The sequence below is a fragment of the Mastomys coucha genome, unplaced genomic scaffold (genome assembly GCF_008632895.1).
Source record: "Mastomys coucha isolate ucsf_1 unplaced genomic scaffold, UCSF_Mcou_1 pScaffold3, whole genome shotgun sequence".
Lineage (NCBI taxonomy): Eukaryota > Metazoa > Chordata > Mammalia > Rodentia > Muridae > Mastomys > Mastomys coucha.
Window position 1 is genome coordinate 41,258,741 of NW_022196909.1, and position 20,620 is coordinate 41,279,360.

At 50.6% G+C, this 20,620-nt stretch overlaps 1 protein-coding gene and 1 long non-coding RNA gene across 3 annotated transcripts in view; one reads left to right on the plus strand and one right to left on the minus strand.

Annotated features, from left to right (window-relative positions):
* LOC116074558 overlaps window positions 1-1,895 on the plus strand; it is a 7,612-nt gene extending 5,717 nt beyond the window's left edge. Inside the window, exon 2 of the long non-coding RNA XR_004112212.1 lies at window positions 1,239-1,895. This is a non-coding gene — a long non-coding RNA (uncharacterized LOC116074558). The remainder of the gene's footprint in view (window positions 1-1,238) is intronic.
* Col6a2 (collagen type VI alpha 2 chain) overlaps window positions 1-20,620 on the minus strand; it is a 28,175-nt gene that overhangs the window by 4,966 nt on the left and 2,589 nt on the right. For both annotated transcript variants that reach the window (XM_031347218.1, XM_031347219.1), the window contains exons 2-27: window positions 14,492-14,640; window positions 13,781-14,379; window positions 13,551-13,571; window positions 12,865-12,930; window positions 11,562-11,615; window positions 11,402-11,446; window positions 11,038-11,064; window positions 10,805-10,831; window positions 10,672-10,716; window positions 10,312-10,365; window positions 9,864-9,926; window positions 9,244-9,306; window positions 8,981-9,070; window positions 8,415-8,477; window positions 7,780-7,842; window positions 7,455-7,517; window positions 6,823-6,885; window positions 6,294-6,344; window positions 5,906-5,941; window positions 5,488-5,550; window positions 4,762-4,824; window positions 4,554-4,589; window positions 4,049-4,094; window positions 3,752-3,904; window positions 3,143-3,595; window positions 3,008-3,046 (exon numbers count right to left, since the gene is read on the minus strand). In XM_031347218.1, the coding sequence (XP_031203078.1) occupies window positions 3,008-3,046; window positions 3,143-3,595; window positions 3,752-3,904; window positions 4,049-4,094; window positions 4,554-4,589; window positions 4,762-4,824; window positions 5,488-5,550; window positions 5,906-5,941; window positions 6,294-6,344; window positions 6,823-6,885; window positions 7,455-7,517; window positions 7,780-7,842; window positions 8,415-8,477; window positions 8,981-9,070; window positions 9,244-9,306; window positions 9,864-9,926; window positions 10,312-10,365; window positions 10,672-10,716; window positions 10,805-10,831; window positions 11,038-11,064; window positions 11,402-11,446; window positions 11,562-11,615; window positions 12,865-12,930; window positions 13,551-13,571; window positions 13,781-14,379; window positions 14,492-14,627 (2,482 nt within the window). In that variant the 5' untranslated portion in view covers window positions 14,628-14,640. The remainder of the gene's footprint in view (window positions 1-3,007; window positions 3,047-3,142; window positions 3,596-3,751; window positions 3,905-4,048; window positions 4,095-4,553; window positions 4,590-4,761; window positions 4,825-5,487; window positions 5,551-5,905; window positions 5,942-6,293; window positions 6,345-6,822; window positions 6,886-7,454; window positions 7,518-7,779; window positions 7,843-8,414; window positions 8,478-8,980; window positions 9,071-9,243; window positions 9,307-9,863; window positions 9,927-10,311; window positions 10,366-10,671; window positions 10,717-10,804; window positions 10,832-11,037; window positions 11,065-11,401; window positions 11,447-11,561; window positions 11,616-12,864; window positions 12,931-13,550; window positions 13,572-13,780; window positions 14,380-14,491; window positions 14,641-20,620) is intronic.

Consider the following 20,620-nt stretch of genomic DNA (forward strand, 5'->3'; position numbering starts at 1 on the left):
TCTCTCTCTCTCTGATTGTTCCCTCTTTCTGGCTCACAGGGTCTGCTGCAGTGGAAGGGTATGCCTACGACTCAGTAGATGTCATCATGGCCCAACTCACTCCCTTTTCTCTGGTAACCAATGAGGCATGAGGCAACTCAGAGGTGTCTATCCCAGGGTCAGTACCTTGGGCCTCCCTCAGGATGCCCTAAAGCAGTGGTCCTCACCCTTCCTAATGCTGAGACCCTTTATACAGTCCCTCATGTTGTGCTGACCCCCAACCGTAAAATGATTTCAGTGCTAGTTTGTAACTGTAATTCCACTGCTGCCATGAATCATAATGAAAATGCCTGTGCTTTCCTATAGTCTCAGGTGTCTCTGGTGAAAGGGTCGCCGGCTACCAAAGGGGTCTCACCCCATGGGTTGAAAACAGCTCTAGAGGCTCTTCTCTTTCTTTTCTTCCTTCCTTCCTTCCTTCCTTCCTTCCTTCCTTCCTCTCTCTCTCCCTCCCTCCCTCCCTCCCTTCTTTCTTTCTTTCTTTCTTTCTTTCTTTCTTTCTTTCTTTCTTTCTTTCTTTCTTTCTTTCTTTTGTATTTTCGAGGCAGGGTTTCTCTGTGTAGCCCTGGCTGTCCTAGAACTCACTCTGTAGACCAGGCTGGCCTCGAACTCAGAAATCCGCCTGCCTCTGCCTCCCAAGTGCTGGGATTAACAGCATGCGCCCCCCGCCCCCAGCTGAGGCTCTTCTTTTTCCATCTCCATGCCCAGCTCTCTCCACAGTCTCTGGTACCATGGTCATTACTAATTTTCTTCCCACAGTCTTGAGTTTCTCAGACACACTCAGTAGTCCCTAATGACGGACACTATCCCTGGCCTGGGGCAGGCCCAAGGTACCCAGGCAGACAGGGTACAATCCTTCCCAGTAAACACTTGACTCAGAAGGTCAAGGCTAGGCCAGAGTTGGTAGTGTTGTTGACCCCCCTATTTGTATCGGAAATGCACACAAGGATGCTCACTGCAAGACCTCATTTATAAAGACACTATCTAAGGTCACTATACCTCCCCCACCCCAGCCCCGTGTCTAATTTACCTTGAAATTTCATATAGCAGTAAATGCAAATGTGCTTTATGATCAAAAGAAGGGGGTTAGGGAGATGCAGAAGGTGGAGGGGACCTTGTAAGGACCGCTATGCTTTGTGGGGTCCTGAGGCCTCAGAGTAGGTTGAGATCCCCCATTTCCTCTTGATCTTGCCACCCTCCAGAGTTGGTGTGTCCAAAAGTGGAGACCGTCTGACCCTGCATCCCATCCTGGGAGCCTCCATACCCTATCACCTAGCGTCACCCTATACAAGTCAGACACAGACGTCACCAGAAAGGAAGATGCAGAGGACGGCTCTTTGAACCCAGAAATGAACTCTCCATAACACTAGAATTCAGCGGGCATAACTGAGGTAGCCCGTGAGCCAAGGGCTCTGCCTCAGAGACACGGGGCTTACTCAACAATAGAAAAGCAACACAGCCAACCATTGCTTTCGTAGCTGATGAAGCCTCACAAGGCGTCACCCACAGAGCAAGCATGTGACAAGATCCAATATCTTCCTTCCCTGATACCAAAGTTCAGCCGCTAAAAGGGGAACATGCTACTCCTCCATAAAGACAGACCCAGAAACCCACAGCTGCACGACGTGTTGAGGAGACACTTGAACCTTTGCGACTATGATCAGGAAGAGCAAGACTCAGAGATCAAAATCTGGCTTCTGGGCTGGAGGGGGTGGAGCCATCTGTGGAATCAACCTCCCCTATACAAACCTCACTTAAGGCTCTACAATACTGGGCTAGAGTTGGATACCATCACCCATGCCCAGTCAAGGTGCCAGGAGCCAGGGTTGAAGGTGTAGCTAATAAAGTCTCACTGCAGACATGAACTCTAGTCTTTGACAGATACCAGAATTGGCGACTTGAAGCTAGTGCTAGGAGCCCCACACAATCCTTCCTAGAGAACTTCACTGGGTGGCTGAGGCCAAGGCATGCCCTGAGAGTGTTTTCTTAGTAGTGATCTCTGTTTGATTAGTATGATACCCTGAACTCCCAAGCCACACGGTCCCTTCTGTCAGGTGGCTCCGAGCCTGTGCACACGCTCAGTGGGCCACCTTGTCTTTGGGAGGGATCAAGGAGCAGCGGAAGCTTTAGGAAGCTGTAGCTATACAGTGCAGGCTATGAGGACTACTACCTGTGGCCCCATCTCTACAGTAGCCCCACCATGCAGAACTGGCCCAGCTCCTACTCAACACTGCTGCGTGAGTAGGGCTTGCAGAGGGGAGTGAATGGCCCCAGAGGGCCCAGGACATCTTCCTGAGGCTTTTGCCCAGGCACTCTGCAGCAGCATCTTGGGGGAGCATCATCAGGGACCCTCAGCACAGCAGGGACACCTCCTACCCTCCCTTGGGTATAGCAGCTCTGGTTCCACCCTCTTACTATGAAGGCCACAAAGGCAGCTGCAGGGTTAGAAGCAAAGCTCTCAACTGATGGTGGGTCTCACTGTGCTTGTCTCCAGATGTCTAAGAGCAACCATCCCGCCCATCAGTTTTAGGGCTTTATCTTTTGACCAGAGCTTGCCAGGCCTTGGCAAGTGGATGGCTCTAGCTATGTCTACCCACAACAGAGCCCCTGGAAGCCCAGGAATGAAAAGGGAAGCACCCAGTGGTAGGGAGACTTCTGATTCTAGGAAGAGTCTCCTTTTGTGTTGAAATGCCTTTTTGATCAATGGCCAAGAGCCAAGCACTACCAGGCTAGCAGTCTCTGCCCAGATGGTACCCCGCAGGGGCTCAGGCTGCTACTACATGCTCTTAGGAGCCGGTTCTCACCCTGAGCCTCTGACTCTACCATGCCAGGGGTGAACTTCAAGGGTTTCTCTCTAAGGAGGTGCCTCCACATTGACAAACCCTTGAGGTTGCACAATTCCTGTTAGAACAGGAAGGATGCTGGGCTGCTCGGCTTGTCTTGGGTTAGAGTTTTCAGGTACCCCAGTTACCTGTTTGGCAGGGAAGTTCTGGGCACACGATCTGGGGGTCTAGAAGAGAGAAAAGAGACCAGATCTCTATTAGTTCCTGCCGGGCTCTAGGTAGTCAGCCTTCTAAGGGTAAAGGCCTGGGTCCCAATCACTCACCTGGACAAAGGACGTCTTCCATATCATCGATGAACTTCTCAGCCACCAGGTCAGAGAACAGCGTCATGTTGCGCACCTGCTGCGGCTTGTCGCAGGCGATGGAGTAGAGGTTCTCGCTCTCATGAGTCTCGTGGAACATGTCACCGATGCCGATGGCTGTCACGGTGACATCTGGGTCACACAGTGCCCGAAGATTGAGGTCATCATCTCGGGGGTCATGGCGCCCGTCCGTGATGACCACTGCGAATACCCGGGTCTTCTGGCGCCGGCTCTCTTTGATGAGTTGATTATAGGCGAACTTGAGGGCAGAGGGCGTCCAAGTGCCACCAGCGATCCATTCGAGATTTTTGACAGCCTCCTTGAAACTGGACAGGGAGTTGACTCGCTCATCGTCCAGCCGGATGGCCTCAAAGGTGCCCTCGTGGCTGTACTGCACCACACCCACACGTGTGCCTACACAAGAGAACAATAGCGTGAACAGTGTCCACCATGGCTCGGCCACCTGGAATGAATCACGGGGTGTGTGGCAGAGTCATGAGTCTAGCCATGAGTCTGGCTAGAAGGAGGGTTCTGGTTTCTACCTCGTGGTCCTCCTAGGTTTTCACTGACCTGTTTCAGACTTGGGGTCCTTGGCAATGGCGCCCAGCCTGTTGACCACGTTGATGACAAAGTTCTTCTCCAAGGTGAAGTTGGTGTAGCCAATACTCTCAGAGCTGTCAATGACGAAGACCACATCCAGGGCTCCACAGCGCTTCTCACAGTCTGGAAGGGCATTCAGGATAATGTCGTTAGTGAGTAGAGATTGTGAAGGCGCTTAAGGTACAGGGCCGGAGATACTGTGAGTGATCCATCCCTCTGGCGGCCATGTACCCATCCCGATGCCATACTGAGCCTTTGCCAACTCACCGCAGCATCCACAGGTCTCCCTCACATAGGTCATGACGTCACATTCCTAAAACACAACCCCCGTGGGTGCATTTAGGCAGGGCGCACCTACTATTTCCTCAGAGCTTCCATAGGAGTCCCTTCACCCCATGTCTGCTGATGTCCATGCCCATACATAGAGTAGAGCTGGATACACACCTGTCCAACTTTGCCCTCTGACCTTTACCCATCCAACTATACCCAGTGACCCCTCTCCTATGGCCTTGTCCTTACCACTGCTGACTTTGCCCTCTGAACTGGACTTAACTCTTTCAACTTTGATTCATTCATTCTGACCTTGTCTCTGCCAACGTCAAACCTGTTGACTTCAACCTATGACCCTAGGCCTACCAACTTTGCCCGCTGAGCTCATTCTCTGACTTCGCCCTGGCTAACCCTCTGTACTTGATGCTCCTGGTCTTTGATTTTTAAAAAAGAGAAGGACACTCATCAACAGGATCCTGATTCCACAATAGGCGACACCTACCGTGAGACCAGGGTCTCCTGGAGGACCGGGTTCTCCCTGTAGGACAAAGGATGACAGTAAGAGGTGAGGCTTCTGAGACCAAGTTGCTCCTGGTACCACCAGGACATACTGACCCATGGGCCCACTAAAGTGCAGAACCAGGAGGCTCCATATACATTAGCCTGGCTGGCTTGGGAGCTGTGGGCTAAAGGAACAGAGATGGGCTCACCTCGGGTCCTGGGACTCCTCTTGGCCCCCGAGGGCCAGGTTCACCAGGGGGACCAGGATCAGCCTGAGGAGAAAGAGGGAAGTAGGCTCAGTATAGTCCCGGGAGGTCTCTCTGTCTCATAGGGGTATTGATCCCCCTGTCTCTCCTGGGGGTAGAGTAGGTGTGAAGTACTGCATCACCCACTTCATCCCAAGTCTGGCACTGCCCTAGCAATGTCTTGAGCGGTTATTATCAGAGCCTCATAAGCAAGAGAGAGTAGAAGGCCATCGAGGTCCACTCAAAGACACTACTGGAACAACTCGCACTGAGACATCCAATGGCCATCTGGGTACTCTTATGTGCCCAATCTGCCTACCTACCGATCCGTTCCCTGGCCGTCCACCTACCATCCCTTCAATGAACTGCCAATCCCATCCATCTGCCCACCCACCACATCTGCTATCCACCGTTACATGTGCTGTCTTGCCCTTTCTGTTCTCCACGCAGCCACATGACCATCATGTGCCAGGGACGTGGAAATGGACATGATATGGGTCTAGTCTGTGCCACTGAGCCAACAGGAGGTGCTTGCTGGCTGAGGATGGTGTGAAGAACCAGAGAAAGCTTCTGAGCCTGACCATTCCCTTCAAGGGCCTGGCGCCAGGCAGGCCGGATGTTTCTTCAGCCATCTTAGGCTCTCCTCACGTGCCAGGCCCACTGCCCAGGACATAGGACGGTGACACTCACTGGCTCCCCTTTGTCTCCCTTCCGTCCGGGTGCTCCTTTCAGACCAAAGTCTCCTCGGCCTCCCTATGACACAGGACACGCGTTAGCTGTGGGCAATGGGTAGTATACACACCCCCGTCCCACACTACAAGACCGGCCTTTCTCAGACTAGCAGGGATTCAGAGGTGCCACAGAAACCATTGACATTGTTGAGCATCTGCTAAGGATGCTGGGCATTTTCAGGAAAGCCCTGAAAAGTCCTGGGGTTTGTTTGGAAAAGGGCACAAGGCAGGAGCTACCAGCACTTAAAGCCCAGCCAGGGGCCCATGTGGCCAGCCCTGGAGTAAATGACCAAAAGACGGTTCCCGCAGTGGACGAGGCATGCCGAACTTCTACCACCCAAGCAGGGGAAGGCTGATTAGGATTAGATTGTAAGTACCTCAGGGCCTGGTGGGCCAGGCTCGCCTTTTTCACCCTGTGAAGCAAGCATAGGTTGGACAGGTTGCTTAGCCACAGACTGGCAGAGAAGCCCACCTTGGAGCTAAGATCACCCCTCACGATTTCCTGGATATCAGAATTCATATAGGGAGCTCACACATACCCCAGGTAAGGTCACTGAGCCCATACATGCCGAGCCACGCTGACCCAGTCCTGGGCTATGTCTGACCTCTGGTATCTCCTGGTGCTGGCTGGATCTACCTTTGCACCGAGTGACAGGTGACCCCCCCGTCCCCTCCCTATTCCTAGTCCCACATGGAGGAACTTCAAAAGCCTTGCCCCTCCCCTGCAGGCTTTTCCTGGGAGTTCTTGTCCCATGCCAGACTTACGGGCGTCCCTCGGGGTCCCGGGTAGCTGAATCCAGGCCTTCCAGGATCTCCCTGAAGGGGAAGGTTGAGTTAGTCGGAATGGCTGAGGGGAAGGAAGTATCCCAATAGTGCAGGGTGTTGGTGTAGGGTGGGGCAGAGGCTGTGAGCCTAGCCTTGCTTGCCCACCTCTTGAATGGAGTGTGTGTGAACGATGTACCAGATAACCCCGGGCCTGCGGCACACACTAGAGAGGCCATGGGGACCATGCAGTACCCACATGGCTGTCCATCCCTCAAGACCCTGTCATCTTTCCAGGGAGGTCATTGCTGGGAAGGGTAGAAGAGAGACTGCATGGTTCCCCACTGTTCTCCACACTCAGAGGTCGAGCCTTGTGGCCCTGGCCAGTCTCATTAGGAGCTGGGAATAGGAGGCTCCAGGGAGACCTCTCTCCTCCAGGCTCCCAATTTTTTCCTGCCACCCTCTTGGTGGGCACCTCCACAGGCAACTGCCTCAGATCCCTTCCCATACAGCCGAGAGGAAGGGGACATACCTTAGGGCCTGGCTGTCCTGAATCGCCTCGAGGCCCAGCATCACCAGGGTCTCCCCGAGATCCCTGAGGGCAAGAGAGGGGTCAGAGCTGGCCTAGTCACCTGAAGGTGAGGACCCTAACTTGATTTGACCAGCTCTGAGAAGACGGCAGGTCTAGGCAGTAGGGCCACCATGTGCCTGGGGCTAGGGACTGGGAAAGTTACCAAGTAGGTAGGCAAGGGTCTGTATTGGGTAGGATGTGGAATGACTAGGGAGTCTGGGGCAGAGTAGGGGTTTACAGAACAGGGATGGAATGGGAAGGCCTTTGGGAGGCAAGGTGAAGAGTGGGTGGTGAGAGGGTTGGGGGTCGGGGCAGAGTGCAGAGTGGGTGGAGAGTTAGAGAGAGTGGAGTGGGGAAATCGGGGAGCAGGTGAGGAGCGGATGGGGGTAAGGGGCAGGGTGGGGAGCTGATGAAGGGTTAGGGAAAGAGGAAAGATGGAGAGTCATGGCCAGGGTAGGGAACAGGCGGGAGAGGTGGAGGGCAGGGTGGACAATGGTTGGAGGCTGAGAACCGATAAGGGGAGGATGGGAGTCTGAGGACAGGATGACGGGATGCTCCTGTGGCCTCAAGGCTTCAAGCGTCCCGATACTGACCTGCTTTCCTGGCTCACCAAGAGCCCCCTGGGGCCCTCTGGGTCCAGGCAAACCTCTGTCTCCCTGCAAAGAAAGGAGATGGGGGTCAGAGGATGGGGTGCCGTGGCCTAATATTGTACCCACAGAGTCCTAACATCAGCCCTGTGGGTACTATGGTTCAGGGCAGATCAAGCTGCCCTGGGCCCACTACCCTGCCGTGGTCTTGCCTTGGCTGGGTCTGTGAGAAGGTTAAGAGAGGTACTGGGCCCAGATTCCTCTAGCTCCCTCCCTTCACATACTTCCTGTCCTGGGTGTAGCTCTCCTCCCTGGCATCTGCCGAGCCTACCTGGGCTCCTTTACTGCCAATTTCTCCAGCCAGGCCTCGCGGCCCCTCAGGACCAGGGTCTCCCTGTGAGAAGACAGGTCTAGTGAGGTCTGGGTCAGGGAAGCCATTTTGACCCATCCCTTCCAGAAGCAGTATTCGGGGGGTGTGAGGATAGGGTTAGAGGAACAAGGTATTCAATCCCTCAGGACAAAGACATCGGTATAGGAGGGTTAATGTCAGAAGGGTCATGCTCTCCAGGCCTATACCCTTGGTCCCTCTGAGGCCACTCTGTGGTAGGGACCGTAAGCAGTTCACAGGAAGGCTCCTCCACCGCCATCCTTGAGATCTGTGGCAGTGATAGCCTACAGGAATGCGTATGTCTGCAGCGGGGATGCTACAAGATGGCGGCAGTGTGCAGGCTCTGTCACTATACATGGCAGGCATAGGATGGGCGGTACCCTTCCAGAAGCCTCGGGGACAGCTGGGAGTGGAGCCTGCCTGTCTGAGGCTTACCTTCCCAGATACCTTCCCCACCCCATCCCCATCAGTGGCGAGACCTCAGAGTTTTGTTGTTCTGGGGGATGAGGATGATATCGGCCCATCAGCCTTATGGAGACATGTCTGAGCAGAACCCCTTGCTCCTTAGAGCACCTTACCTTCTCTCCCTTTGGACCATCACTGCCCGGGCTGCCCTTGGCCCCAGGGTCTCCTCTGCGTCCCTGGATGAAGGAGGAACGTCACTGCTGGGAGGGCCGCATGGGCTACTTCTGGGCCTGCTCTCCCTTAGGACCCTGAGCCTGGTAGTCCTTCCTGATATCCGTCTGGGGCTGTTGGCTCTATCTTCACACTGCTATTATGTCAGTTTGCCCCAGTCAAAGACTCAGTCAGGTGTGTGTGTAGGTGCTTCTGGTCAGGCCGTAAGTCCTGGCCAGTGACTGCGATGTGGCTTGGACTGTCAGTGTGGTCGCTCCTGCTCCTTCCCTGACTGGGCCTCCTCAGACTGTCTCTTCTAAAGATTAGCCCTGGGGTGGGGTCCTTACCTCGAGTTCAGCCCTGGGGGAGCCTTGCAGGGGGGGCTAGGGAAAGGGATGGTTGGGAATAGAGGGCTCTGTACATCCCCAGTGCCATTTGTCAATGGTCTGTCCTCAGCTCTGCTGCCCAAGGTGATGGGGCCTGGTCCAGGCAGAGAGGCGTAGGGTGTGTGGGTGCGGTTTAAACTCACAGGCTCTCCTTTTGGTCCACGGGGGCCAGGCCCTCCCTTGCCTCCTTTTAGTCCCGGACTTCCAGGAGCTCCGTTGTTACCTTGATAGCCCTGTGTAAGGCAGGAAGAACTCAGCATGGCCGGGTGCACGGCTGAGGAACGCGCAGGGCCTAGTGCACGACGGCGCCCTTGGCCAGTCTCCCCATCTCTCCTCACATGCCTGAGGGCATAGGACAGTGTGGACAGTATCCTGGGCAACCGCAGTGAGCAGGCCAGGGACTCACCTTGCTTCCTTTGTCTCCAGGATCTCCTGGTGGTCCTCTGCGTCCTGGACGGCCAGAGTCCCCCTGGAAGGGTTAGGGGTGACTTCAGCTTTGGACAGGGGCTGGGAAGTGGGGCTGGGCCATCTAAGTTCTCCTATGTTCTTGGCGTCATCCAGGGATAACAGGGGAAGGCCTCGCCAAGGTGCCCAAAAGACCAAGCCAGGAGCCTAGTGTAAAGTCTGCTGGACTCTCTGGGAGAGGAGCCCTAAGCGAGGGACTGGTCAGAGTGGGATGCGCCTTAGGTAGGGGCTCAAGGGAGAAGGGACAGGGATGCCCTACTCCGTGGCTGAAGGTCTAGGGCTACCAAGGGCAAAAGGTCACCAGGGCCTCAAGGACTAGGAACTGCTGTGAACAGTGTTTAGAGCTTGGAAGGTCTCAAGGTCTCTGTGAGCTTGGAAGGGAAGGAGAGCAAGCTGTGGTACACGTGACCAGCTCTTGAATAGTGAGTGCGAGGCCAGGACCTCCCTGCTGGGCTTTGCAGCCTGGGATGTCCCCTCACCCTAATTAAAGCTAGCACGGGGAGCCCCAGTGCAGAGATTCCTGAAGGTAGTGACTCAAGCCGTATCTGGCCAAGTCCTTACCTTGGCACCCTGGTCTCCTCGCTCGCCCGGGCTTCCAGCTTCTCCTGGGTATCCATCGGGGCCCTGTGGGAGGTGAGAAAGGCTGTTGGGTTGCTTGAGTCTCTGCTAAATGCATGCCACAGGTGGGCCATGCTCCCTTCGAGCCAGGAACACTGACACAGAGCAGGGACCCCAGAGCTGCTGCTCATTCTGCCTGTGAGATCCTGGCTCAGCAAGAGCCATGCCTAAGCTTGGTCATCAAAGATTCAGAACTTCCCAGCCTAGGGCTAGGAGCGGGTTGTGACCCCCCAGACTAGCAGAGCTCCAGACATGGCTGAGGGTCAAGCAGGGAGAGGTTGGGCAGAAGAGAGAATCCAAAGACTTGCTTCCAACTCTGCCTGGTATCCATGTCCCCTGAATGGATGTCTCACGTCATGCGATAGGCAGTGAGGATGGCGGAGTTACTCACCCGACTTCCAGGGTCTCCCTTGCAACCAGGGGGCCCAATGCGGCCCAGTTTGCCCTGAAAGGAGAAGATGGAATATCAGAGTGTAGATCTGGGGTCCATACAAGAAGTCAGTGACAGTACCACTCAGGCCCTCGTATGACAATGTCTAGGTCAGCTGCACCTTAGACAGAGCACAGGAAGTGAGGTGACTCCCATTTTGCTTCATTCTGTCTCCATGGACCAGACCAGGTGCATGGGTATGGAATATTCTCACCATGCGCGTGTGTATATGTTTATACATCTCTATCTGTGTGAATATAATTATGTGCATGTGGGGGGAGCACAGCGGCATCTGGCTGCCAGGGTGGGACTAGAGACTACCTTTTGTCCATCTGTTCCATTCTTGCCAGCCAGGCCAGGCACTCCCTGGAGAAGAAAGAAAAGGCGCTGGTTAGTCCCGATCCTTGTTCCTTCCGAGCAGCAGAGCAGGGCTCGCTCACCCTTTCAGACTCACCTTCCGACCATCCGATCCAAATTCACCCTGTGCGGGAGGAAAGCAAAGTGTTGGTGGAGGTTCCAAGCTTCACAGACACTTTGGGGCGCAAATGAAGACACTCAGCCCAAAACGCAGAGGGCAGAACTAAGACCCGTGGTGAGGAACCTGGGTCTGCCTCCAGGAGCTGCGGGGAGGCTGTGGTGCTGTCAGGCGGACGGAGTAGCTGTGTCCTGGGCAACATCACGACTTACCTTCTCTCCCTTGAAGCCGGGCACACCCTAAGGGCAGAAGGAGAAGACGGGAGGGTGACCAAGGGCAAGTCGGCAGATGCAATGAAGCCCTGGATAAAACGGATTCGAAAGACAGCCAAGACCCAGCCTTGAGGGGGTACACAGTGGCTACATCATGCTTGGAAATCATATGTTGGTTCTGAAGACGTGCTTGATAGAGGAGGGGTTCACAGTTTTGGGGTGACCTTCAAACTCTAGAGGTGTTTCTCTTCTTTGGCCCCTGGGGCTGGGATGTGAGTACCCCCAAGGGAATCATGGGAAACTACCCCACACTGACCTCCCTCCCTTCCTCTTTCCCCATCCCAGCCCTGCGTAGGGAACTTGCCTTGGGTCCTGGGAATCCAATGGGGCCTTCGATGCCGGGGTCTCCCTGTGAAGAAGGGACAAAGAACCTTAGGTGTGATTCCAGCCCTGGGTGCAGGGAGAGTTGGTTAGGGATCAAATCCAGGGGTCCAGGGGCCAGAGGCCATGTGGGGGTACCTTACCTGTCGTCCTTTCTGTCCAGGCTCTCCTGGCTCACCCATGTTGCCCTTGGCACCCTAAAAGTAGAGGATGGGGAGAAGGGTAAATTGAGGCACAGGAACCCTGTCATCTCCTGGGTGAGATGGTATGACAAAAGCTGTTGGTCCTCCCTCCCCAGGCGGGAACTTCTTGGAATGGGATCAGTTTCCCCAGAGGGACTTGGTGGCCTTCCACAGGCTCTGATGACTTCTCTGAGCCTTGATAGACAGCTCTCCATGGTGCCACACTGAAAATGGGCAGAGCTGCTTCTCATCAGGGGATGTTGGTGCTGGGGCCTTTGTGCCACAGCCCAGACCACAGCTCACGCTTCCAGCATGGCATTCACAGGGCCATGAAATTCCTCACGAATGGGATGGACATGGGTAAGGCATGGATTGAGGGAACTAGGAAGACTGGGCCTTCGGAAAACCCCATGAAATTAGACTCCCCAGGAAGTAAGGTTTTAAATCTTATATCAGGGCCTTACTAAATAAATGCGCTTGCTTATTAATATCCTTTTGCTTTAAATGCAGAAGGACAGAGGAGAAGGGAAAAAAACATGAGGTAAAAGAGAGAGGAGGTGGGGAGATCAAGCAGAATAAGTGGACAGATATCCTGGTGGGTCTCAGCTGCGCTCTGCCCGGAGGACCCTATGGCTCCTGCCTCCCAGGGCCTGGATCACCGCTCTGCTGTATGAGTGGTAAGGTAGCTCCGAGTGGCAAATTCATGCCTAGCTGTCACAGGGTGGGCATTCTCGTGACCAGGAGTGGCTGGCGCAGGAGACATCCCCCAGTGCTGTAGGAGACCTCACTGCACTCCCACAAGCCACTCCGAGTGACTGGTCTCAGCTTCTTCCCACCCTTCTGGTTTCTGACACACAAATCCTTAGTTTTAGACACCGCGGTAGTGGAATTGGAGAGGGTTTATTCTACGCAGCTCTGTGGTTAGAAAAATGCCAGGCAGCCTTCCCAAGCAGAGCCCTTAAAGCCTAGAATGAAGTCAGCCTCCAAGCGAATGCCTCATGTTGCTTGGCAACCATGTCATTGACAGAAACGTATCGTGTATATTATTTCCCCACGCGAGCACGCCTGCTTACTTCACAAGTGTATTTTAAGCGGCATATCCTACTTCTCTCATAATATCATTCAAGAGGAAGTGGATAAAATCGGAATTTTAGTTTCTCCAGGTTTGGAAGCGCTAAGGCCATCCATGGCCAGCTGGTCTTCCACGTGGAATTCACACAGGGGCTTCCTGAAACATAGGCCGTGTGGTCTCTAGGCATCTTACCTTCTGTCCTCGGTAACCCTTGGGTCCGTGGGGTCCAGGAATCTCCAGGCAGCTCACCTTGTAGCACTGAAATGAGGTGGACAGACAGCAGGTCAGACTGGTAGGACAGGACTCCAGCTGGATATGGACTGGGGACAGGTATAACTTTGGACTCTCAGAGGAAGTTCCCAGACACCCATACGGACAAGCAGAGCTGGAATGAAGGATCGGATACAGGGTACTAGACAAATGGGAGGCAGCATTCAGTTAAATCGTCCAGCCACATTCTGGATAAGCGAGACTTAAGCTAGACATTCTGGATAAGCGAGGCCGAGTCAAACAATGACAGACAGGCACATGCTTTCTAGTTTGGGTTGGATAAAGCCCCTACCCCTACCCCCCAGTCTGGTTCATGACTCAATTTCTTCAGAAGTCCTGTGATTGGAAGATAAAGCTATGTCAGCCTTCCCCCTGCCCTGGGGAGGAACGAAATAGCCTGGGTTTGACTGCAGGAGACCGGAGTTTCACCCAAGCTCAAGAGTTTCAGGCCCAACAGAGCAGGTGGACTTCAAATCCTGCTGCTGTTCTGGCCTGTTCAAGTGAAGCCCTGGGAAGCCAGGAGTTGGGCGTTGGTCCTCTCTGCTGGGTCAACAGTCTTGGTTGCCACCAGGGAGCATAGATTGGGCCGTAGTGACAGGGGAACTCACCTCTCCGTAGGCTTCATGTTTCTGCAGAAAACAGAGAGACCCAAATTAGCCTGAGCCTAGGGACCTGTGAGCCACCTTCTAAGTCTGGGAGGGAATCGTGGCCATGAGAGGACTTGACCCCCAATCTCCTTAAACTGCCTTTTTCACAGAGGGGCACACTGAACCCTGACTGTGGCCACACTGATGGGTGGGCAATACTCCTAGCCTCTGCTCGAACCACTCATGCTTACCATGACCTTGATGATGCGGTTGATGGTGTCCTGGTCAATCTCAGTAGAGTCGGGCCGCATGGTGGCATAATTATTGCGGTAGAGCTCATGTGGGGTATTGGCGATGTCCCTCAGGCCTTGTTCGTTTAGGTTCCTGTTAGGGGCCACAGCAAAGAGCCGGATGCCCTCCTCCCGGGCACGCTCAGCCTGCATTTTGATGCCCCCACAAGGACTGCCTGTGACGTGGCCGTCGGTGATGACCACGGCAAAGTTGACCACACCCCGGCCTACGTGCTGCCGGATCTGCTGCGTCATGTTGGCCAGCGCACAGTCAGTGAAGGTGCCCCTGCGGAAGGAGCGGATGCTCTGCAGGCTCTTCGTGAAGGAGGCCCGGTCGCTGCCTGGCGGGCTGAACACCTCCACCTGATCCGAGAAGTGTAGACCACCGTAGCGCCAGCTCAGGGCTACCTGGTCCAGGTAGAATTCATTCTGCAGCTGGCTAATGAACTGTGGTACAAACTGCTGCATATGATAAAGCAGGCTGTCTGTGGGGGACTGCATGGCCACGCTCTCTGAGGTATCCAACACGAAATACACGTTGATTGGGCAGTCGGCCTTCTCTGGAGGTTGGGGGGCAGGGTAGACATTAGATCCGTCAGGGCATGCCCAGTCGGGGGCTAGGATGTGAGCCCACCCTTACCCTATGAGTACCACTCTCTCCCATCCAGGTACCTGGACAGTTGTTGTTCCTGTCAGCAGTGGAGATGTCAGGGGAGAGGACTTCCTGCTGCTGGGCATGGAGGACTCCCAAGAGCCCCCCAAGCAGGAGCACAGAAAGAGAACTTGGGAGCATCTTGTTAGTAGTCATGTACCCTTATGTCCTGCAAAAAGAGGGGGGGTCATTATAGGCACCCCTCCCCCACCTTATCACCAGGAAAATAGAATGGAGTAGGCACATCCATATCACTGCCCTTCCAGGGTGGGATACACACAGCTTGTAATCCCTTGGGGAAACAGGGGCCGCCGTACCCCATGTTGTTGCCCCCCACCCGCTGGGGAGTCGTGGCTCTCCCACTCTCTGTTGTCTGAAGAGCTCAGCTCTAGGCTGGATTCAGGCAGCCAGCTCTTCTCTGTTCCCTGAAGTTGGGGTACACAAAGATGGGCCCATTTGTGTGTGTTGGGGACACCAGGGAGCAGTGTCTCTTCACACATCCTGCTCCAGGATCTTCACTGGGAACAGGAGGAAGGAGAAACATGACCATTTTGCTCAGGCAGTCCTACCCCCAGTGCGGGACCCTGGGCATATCCTTCTCCCTGTAGCCCGATTCTCCTTCACATGGGGCATTGGTATGGACTGAGTGGAGCCAGGTCTAGTCTGACACAGTGATTATTATTATTATTGGTTTTTCGAGACAGGGTTTTTCTGTGTAGCCCTGCTGTCCTGGAACTCACTCTGTAGACCAGGCTGGCCTCGAACTCAGAAATCCACCTGCCTCTGCCTCCCAAGTGCTGGAATTAAAGGTGTGTGTCACCACTGCCTGGCTGACACAGTGGTCTTTAATATGACTTTCCATCAATTTCTGGCAGATTGAGGGCAGCTCTTTGCCCACTGTGGATACAAACGAGACCCCTAGACAAGAAGTAACAGACACTAGAGCAATGGTGATTAGGATCCCGGAGACACTCTGTCCAAATCTGTTCCCTGGGAAATTGCAACAGCATGTACTTCAGATTTTAGACGTTACATTGTTATAGTTGAAAAATGAATGGAGTCAGCGAACAGTGTATTTGATATTAAGGATGGAAGAGATCAGGTAGGACATACACACTTGCAATCCCAGCATTTGGGCATCTGAGACAGGAGCCACCCGTTCAAGACCAGCTGGGCTCCAAAGCAAGATCCTGTCTCAAACGAAATAAGTTTATTCCAAAAAGATGAGATGAACTATACCCGAGCAATTGTTGATACAGATGGTAAGAACATCCAAGGGACAGAGAGTAGATCATGGAGAGCAGTGCAAGCATAAGAGAAAGACAGGTGGCCTCAGGAAAAACAAAGAAATGACAGAGGGACCTTGTGTGGCAGAGCATGAAAGCGCCTTATCACCAGGAAAATAGAATGAAGTAGGCACACCCATGTGAAGTATGTGAAGTCCACCAGTTGGGAAATCTAACTTGTAATGAGAATTCTAAAACTATCCACATAGAAAAAAGAAAGCAACCGCAAACTTCAGGAAACACCTAAAGGAAAAAAACCAAACAACAACAACAACAACAACAACAACAACAACAAAACATTGGCAGTTAGACAGCCGCAGTTGTTCCAAGATAACAACCTCCAATGTTCACCTCCTGGTACTCATACGCTGATGGAGCCTTCTTTCAACAAATCAGGCTGGACAGTGAACCGAGGCTGTGCCGGGAGGTCTGTGTCTGTGATCTCAGCTGATGGGAGATGGAGGCAGGAGGCTCGAGAGTTCGAGGCAAGCCTGAGCTGTAGAAAAAGGCCCCATCTCAGAGCAAAACTAAAATCACAAACATTTCGATGGACTATTGCTGGGTGGGCATGGTCCTAGAACCATGACACTCATGAGGTATGGAGCCTCCCATTGATATATAATGCTCTTCTTGGTTTCTCTACTTTAAGATTAAGGCCTGTTTTGTCTGATGTTAACATAGCTACCCCCGTCCCTCTGCCTGTTTTCATGGGCTATCTTTTTTTTTTTTTCATTATGGCATTGTTAACCTATTTTTTTTTCCTTCTTTAGATCTAAAGTGAGTCTCGTGCAAAGAACATGAAGTGGGGCTGTGTTGGTTTTGGTAAAGTCCACTCTGCCAGATCTCTGTCTCTTGTTTGCAGAGTTTTATCCAAGTTTGTTAAAAGAAATCACGGACAAAGGTGTTCCCCATTTTTGGATCCATTTTCTCTATCCATACACATTTGTGTTCTCGAATTTTCCAATAATCATCTATGTGTGTGTCTGGAGGATTTTTTTTTTTGTAGCGAAATGTTAAATACTCTTCTCATTTATTTGGTATTTGCTTATTTTTTCTCTTGGTGGTTACTGAGAATGCTGTATTTCAGTTCCTAAAATCGAAACTGTTTGAATGTGTACCAATTTAATGACATAAAATATCTCCACCTTTAATATCTCTGTGCCCACCCCTTCCAGTTACCAGCATCATAACATTCCATCCCAGCGATTCCATCCTGAGCTGCAGAGACTGCTCAGTGTTAAGAAGGTGTACTGCCCTTGCAAGAAACCCAAGCCATCAGCGCTAGAGGATCTAATGCTCTTTTCTGGCCTTTGTGAGAACCTATACTTACATGTACATACACACACACAAAATACACATCACACATGCACACACACATACACGTATACAAATGCACCACACAATACACACACACATACACACACACTGCACACAGATACAGACACATACACACACATACACATGCACACACACCACACACATACATACATACACACATATACACACACCAATGCACACATATACACACACAACATATGCATACATACACATAGACACATGCACACCACACAATACAGACACACATATACACATACCACATATATGGACACATACACAAATACATACACATATATACACATATACACATATACACATGCACACACACCATAGACACACATGCACACCCATACACACTCATATATACACACACCCACACCCACACACAACACACACACACACATACACACACATACACACATACATACACATATACACACAAACACACACATACACAATTTTTAAAACTCCATTCTCATGTGTTCCTTAGTATCTCCATATCTTTCCCTAGGACTTCCCATAGACACAAAAACCTGATGCTTAACTGCCTCCTACAAAATAATATAGTATTTGCATATGGCTTATGCATATCCTCCTGTATTCCTGAAACTATCCCTATGTTGCTGTTAATGTCAACCACAATGGCAATTCTATGTAAATATGTGTCATGTGACATTTTAAAGACACCAGAGGGAGTAAAGGAATGTAGATACTTACTACAGGCACAGCTTTATTTTCAATGTCTGACTGAACTTATGGATGTGGGAAAAGTAAATACAGAAGGCTGGCCATATATCATTTCAAAACATAACTACTATATATTCAAAATTTTTTACTTTATGTGAATGGGTGTTTTGCAACTTGTCTGCCACATATGTGCCTAGTACCCATGAGGCCAGAAGAGGCTGTTCAATTCCCTGGAACTGTAGCTTACAGGCTGTAATGAGCTGCTATGTGGCTGCTGGGAATCGAATCTGGGTCCTCCGGAAGAGCAGCCAGAGCTCTTAACTGTTGAGCCATCTTCCCATCCTTCTAACTAACATGTTAAATGTATCCATTTCTTAAATTCTATAGCAAAAGAAACTTTGAAATCACACATCAAAATTGTAATACTAGCTTTTAGACAAATAATTGTTTTTCTTTAAAATGTATTAGCTTTTCGAATTCTGTAGAAAACAGAAGTCAGAGCCACCCTCCGTTGCTACAGTAACACTAGCTTTTAACAGTTGTCCATGTATGTCCCTTTTCTGAAATGCTTGTGTTTTCTTATGGCTTTGAGTTATTGTCCATCATCCTCCATGTTAACTCTCAGGAGTTCCTGTGACACTCTTCTCAGGGCAGATGCTCCTGATGATGAGCATCCTCAGCTTTTGTCGATTCCCGTAATGTCTTTGTTTCTCCCTTATGTTCAAGGAACAGTTCTGTTAAGTAGAGGCCTCTTGCCTGATACTAGTTTGCCTTAATCACTTCGATTATATTAGTCCTCTGCCTCTGGACTTAAGTTTTAAAAAGAAATCTACCAGGACACTTATCAAGGCCCCTTTGTATCTGATAAGTCATTCTTTTCTTACTGCCTTAAACTCCTACTTGGAGTTTAAGCTTCTTGGATGTTTATATTCATTGATCAAGTGTGTGAAGTTTGCCCCCCACCCCAGATATTATGTCAAGTTCTTCACTCCCTTTGCTCTCTCCCCTGAGTCTCCCAAAGTGCATGTGTTGCTCTTGATGATGCTTCATGGCCTTCTGAGGCCTGTTCACTTTTCTTGAGAATTTCCTTTCTGCTCCACAGACTTGACAATCTCCCTCATTCTAAAGCTCACCACCGATCCTCTCTTCTGGTTGCTCGAATATGCCTCAGACACTCTCTAGTAAGACTTTCATTTCAAGTCTGTACTTTTCAGATATTTTGGGTTTATTTTTAGGTTTTTTTTTCCTGGCACTTCATTGACACTTTCATTTTATCCATAAGCTATTTTCCAACATCTTTTATATCCTCCATTAGTTCTTTAAGCATTTCAAAGATGACTCTTTTAAAGTCTTTGTCTAGTAGACCTACCAATGGGCTCTTCTCATATACAGGTTCTATTGACTTATTTCTTCCCTTTATTAGCCAAGAACTCTACCACTGAGTCACATATCCACCCCTTCTTTCTTCATATATATTGATATATGTATCGATACATGTGTACTTACTTATATGTATCTACTCACGTACAAATCTACTGATTTATATATATATAGTGATGTATAAATCTACTGATGTATATATATCTACTGATATAATATGACATACACACATATATACATATATACACACATATACTTATACACACACACACACACACACACACACACACACACATATATATACACACATAGTATATGACAACTATTTTCTTTTCCATTCTGGATGACCTCTCACCTTTCTTCAAAATTCTTTTTGATGGTTTGTTGAAAACAGAGATTTGAGTCTAATAATGGAGTAACTCTGGAACCCAGAATTTGATGATTTGAGGTTTTAAAATTTTGACTCTGACGGCTACAAACAGCTTCTGTGACAAGAGTCAGCCTGGGATGTAAATGTAAATGTGAGGTCTTCCTGGGCTCTTTCTGAGCCGACCCTCCATGGGCACATGCAGCAAATTTCCAGTTTCCTCTGGTTGTGGCACTGCTTTGGAATGTATGACTCCAGCGTGGAGACAGAGAAAATAAAGTAGAGAATGAAGTTCCAGCCCTTTAAGTACTTGGGAAGTCACTTCATTGAGAGGGGAAGAGAGTCGCAGCAATGGGAGATACAAAACCACCCAGGTCAAGAGCTTTGCCAAGACAGGCATCCTTGAGGAACATCATGGATCCCAGTAGATCCGAGTTAGATGTTAATAACAAAGGAAAACCGGGACATCATAGCGTTGTGGAAATGAAATATCCTGCTTTAAAATAACAAATAAGTAAAAAAAAAAATACAAGGGAAGTAAGAAAGCACTTAAAATGAATAAAAACTGATAAGAGATTTCTAAAACACAGCAGAATCATTTCTAAGAGGCGGAGGCACATAGCTGTAAGAGCTTATACCAAAACCAAAAAAAGAGCTCAGATCAGTAGCCTATTTTACAATTGAAGGGACTAGAGAGGGCACAACAGAGTAAAGCCATGACAGTCAGAGAATAAGAGAGGACACAAAAGACACAAACTAGAAAAAAAAATGGAGAAAGTCTATAAGATAAAACCTAATTCTTAGAAAACACAAATAGTTAGCTAGACCAACAAAAAACATTTTGAAGAAAACTCAAATTAATTACAGACGAAAGTTGAGACCTAGGAACCAGTTTGATGCACCTATTTAATATTAAAGACAACCGCAGCACAGGATTGGGGGTGTGGCTCAGTGCAGAGCCTTTGCCTAACCTGCATAAGTAAGCTGAAACTTGTCTTAGTTTTGAGCCCTACCCTCTCTCACACACACACATACACACACATACATACACATACACACACATACACACACACATACACACACACATACAC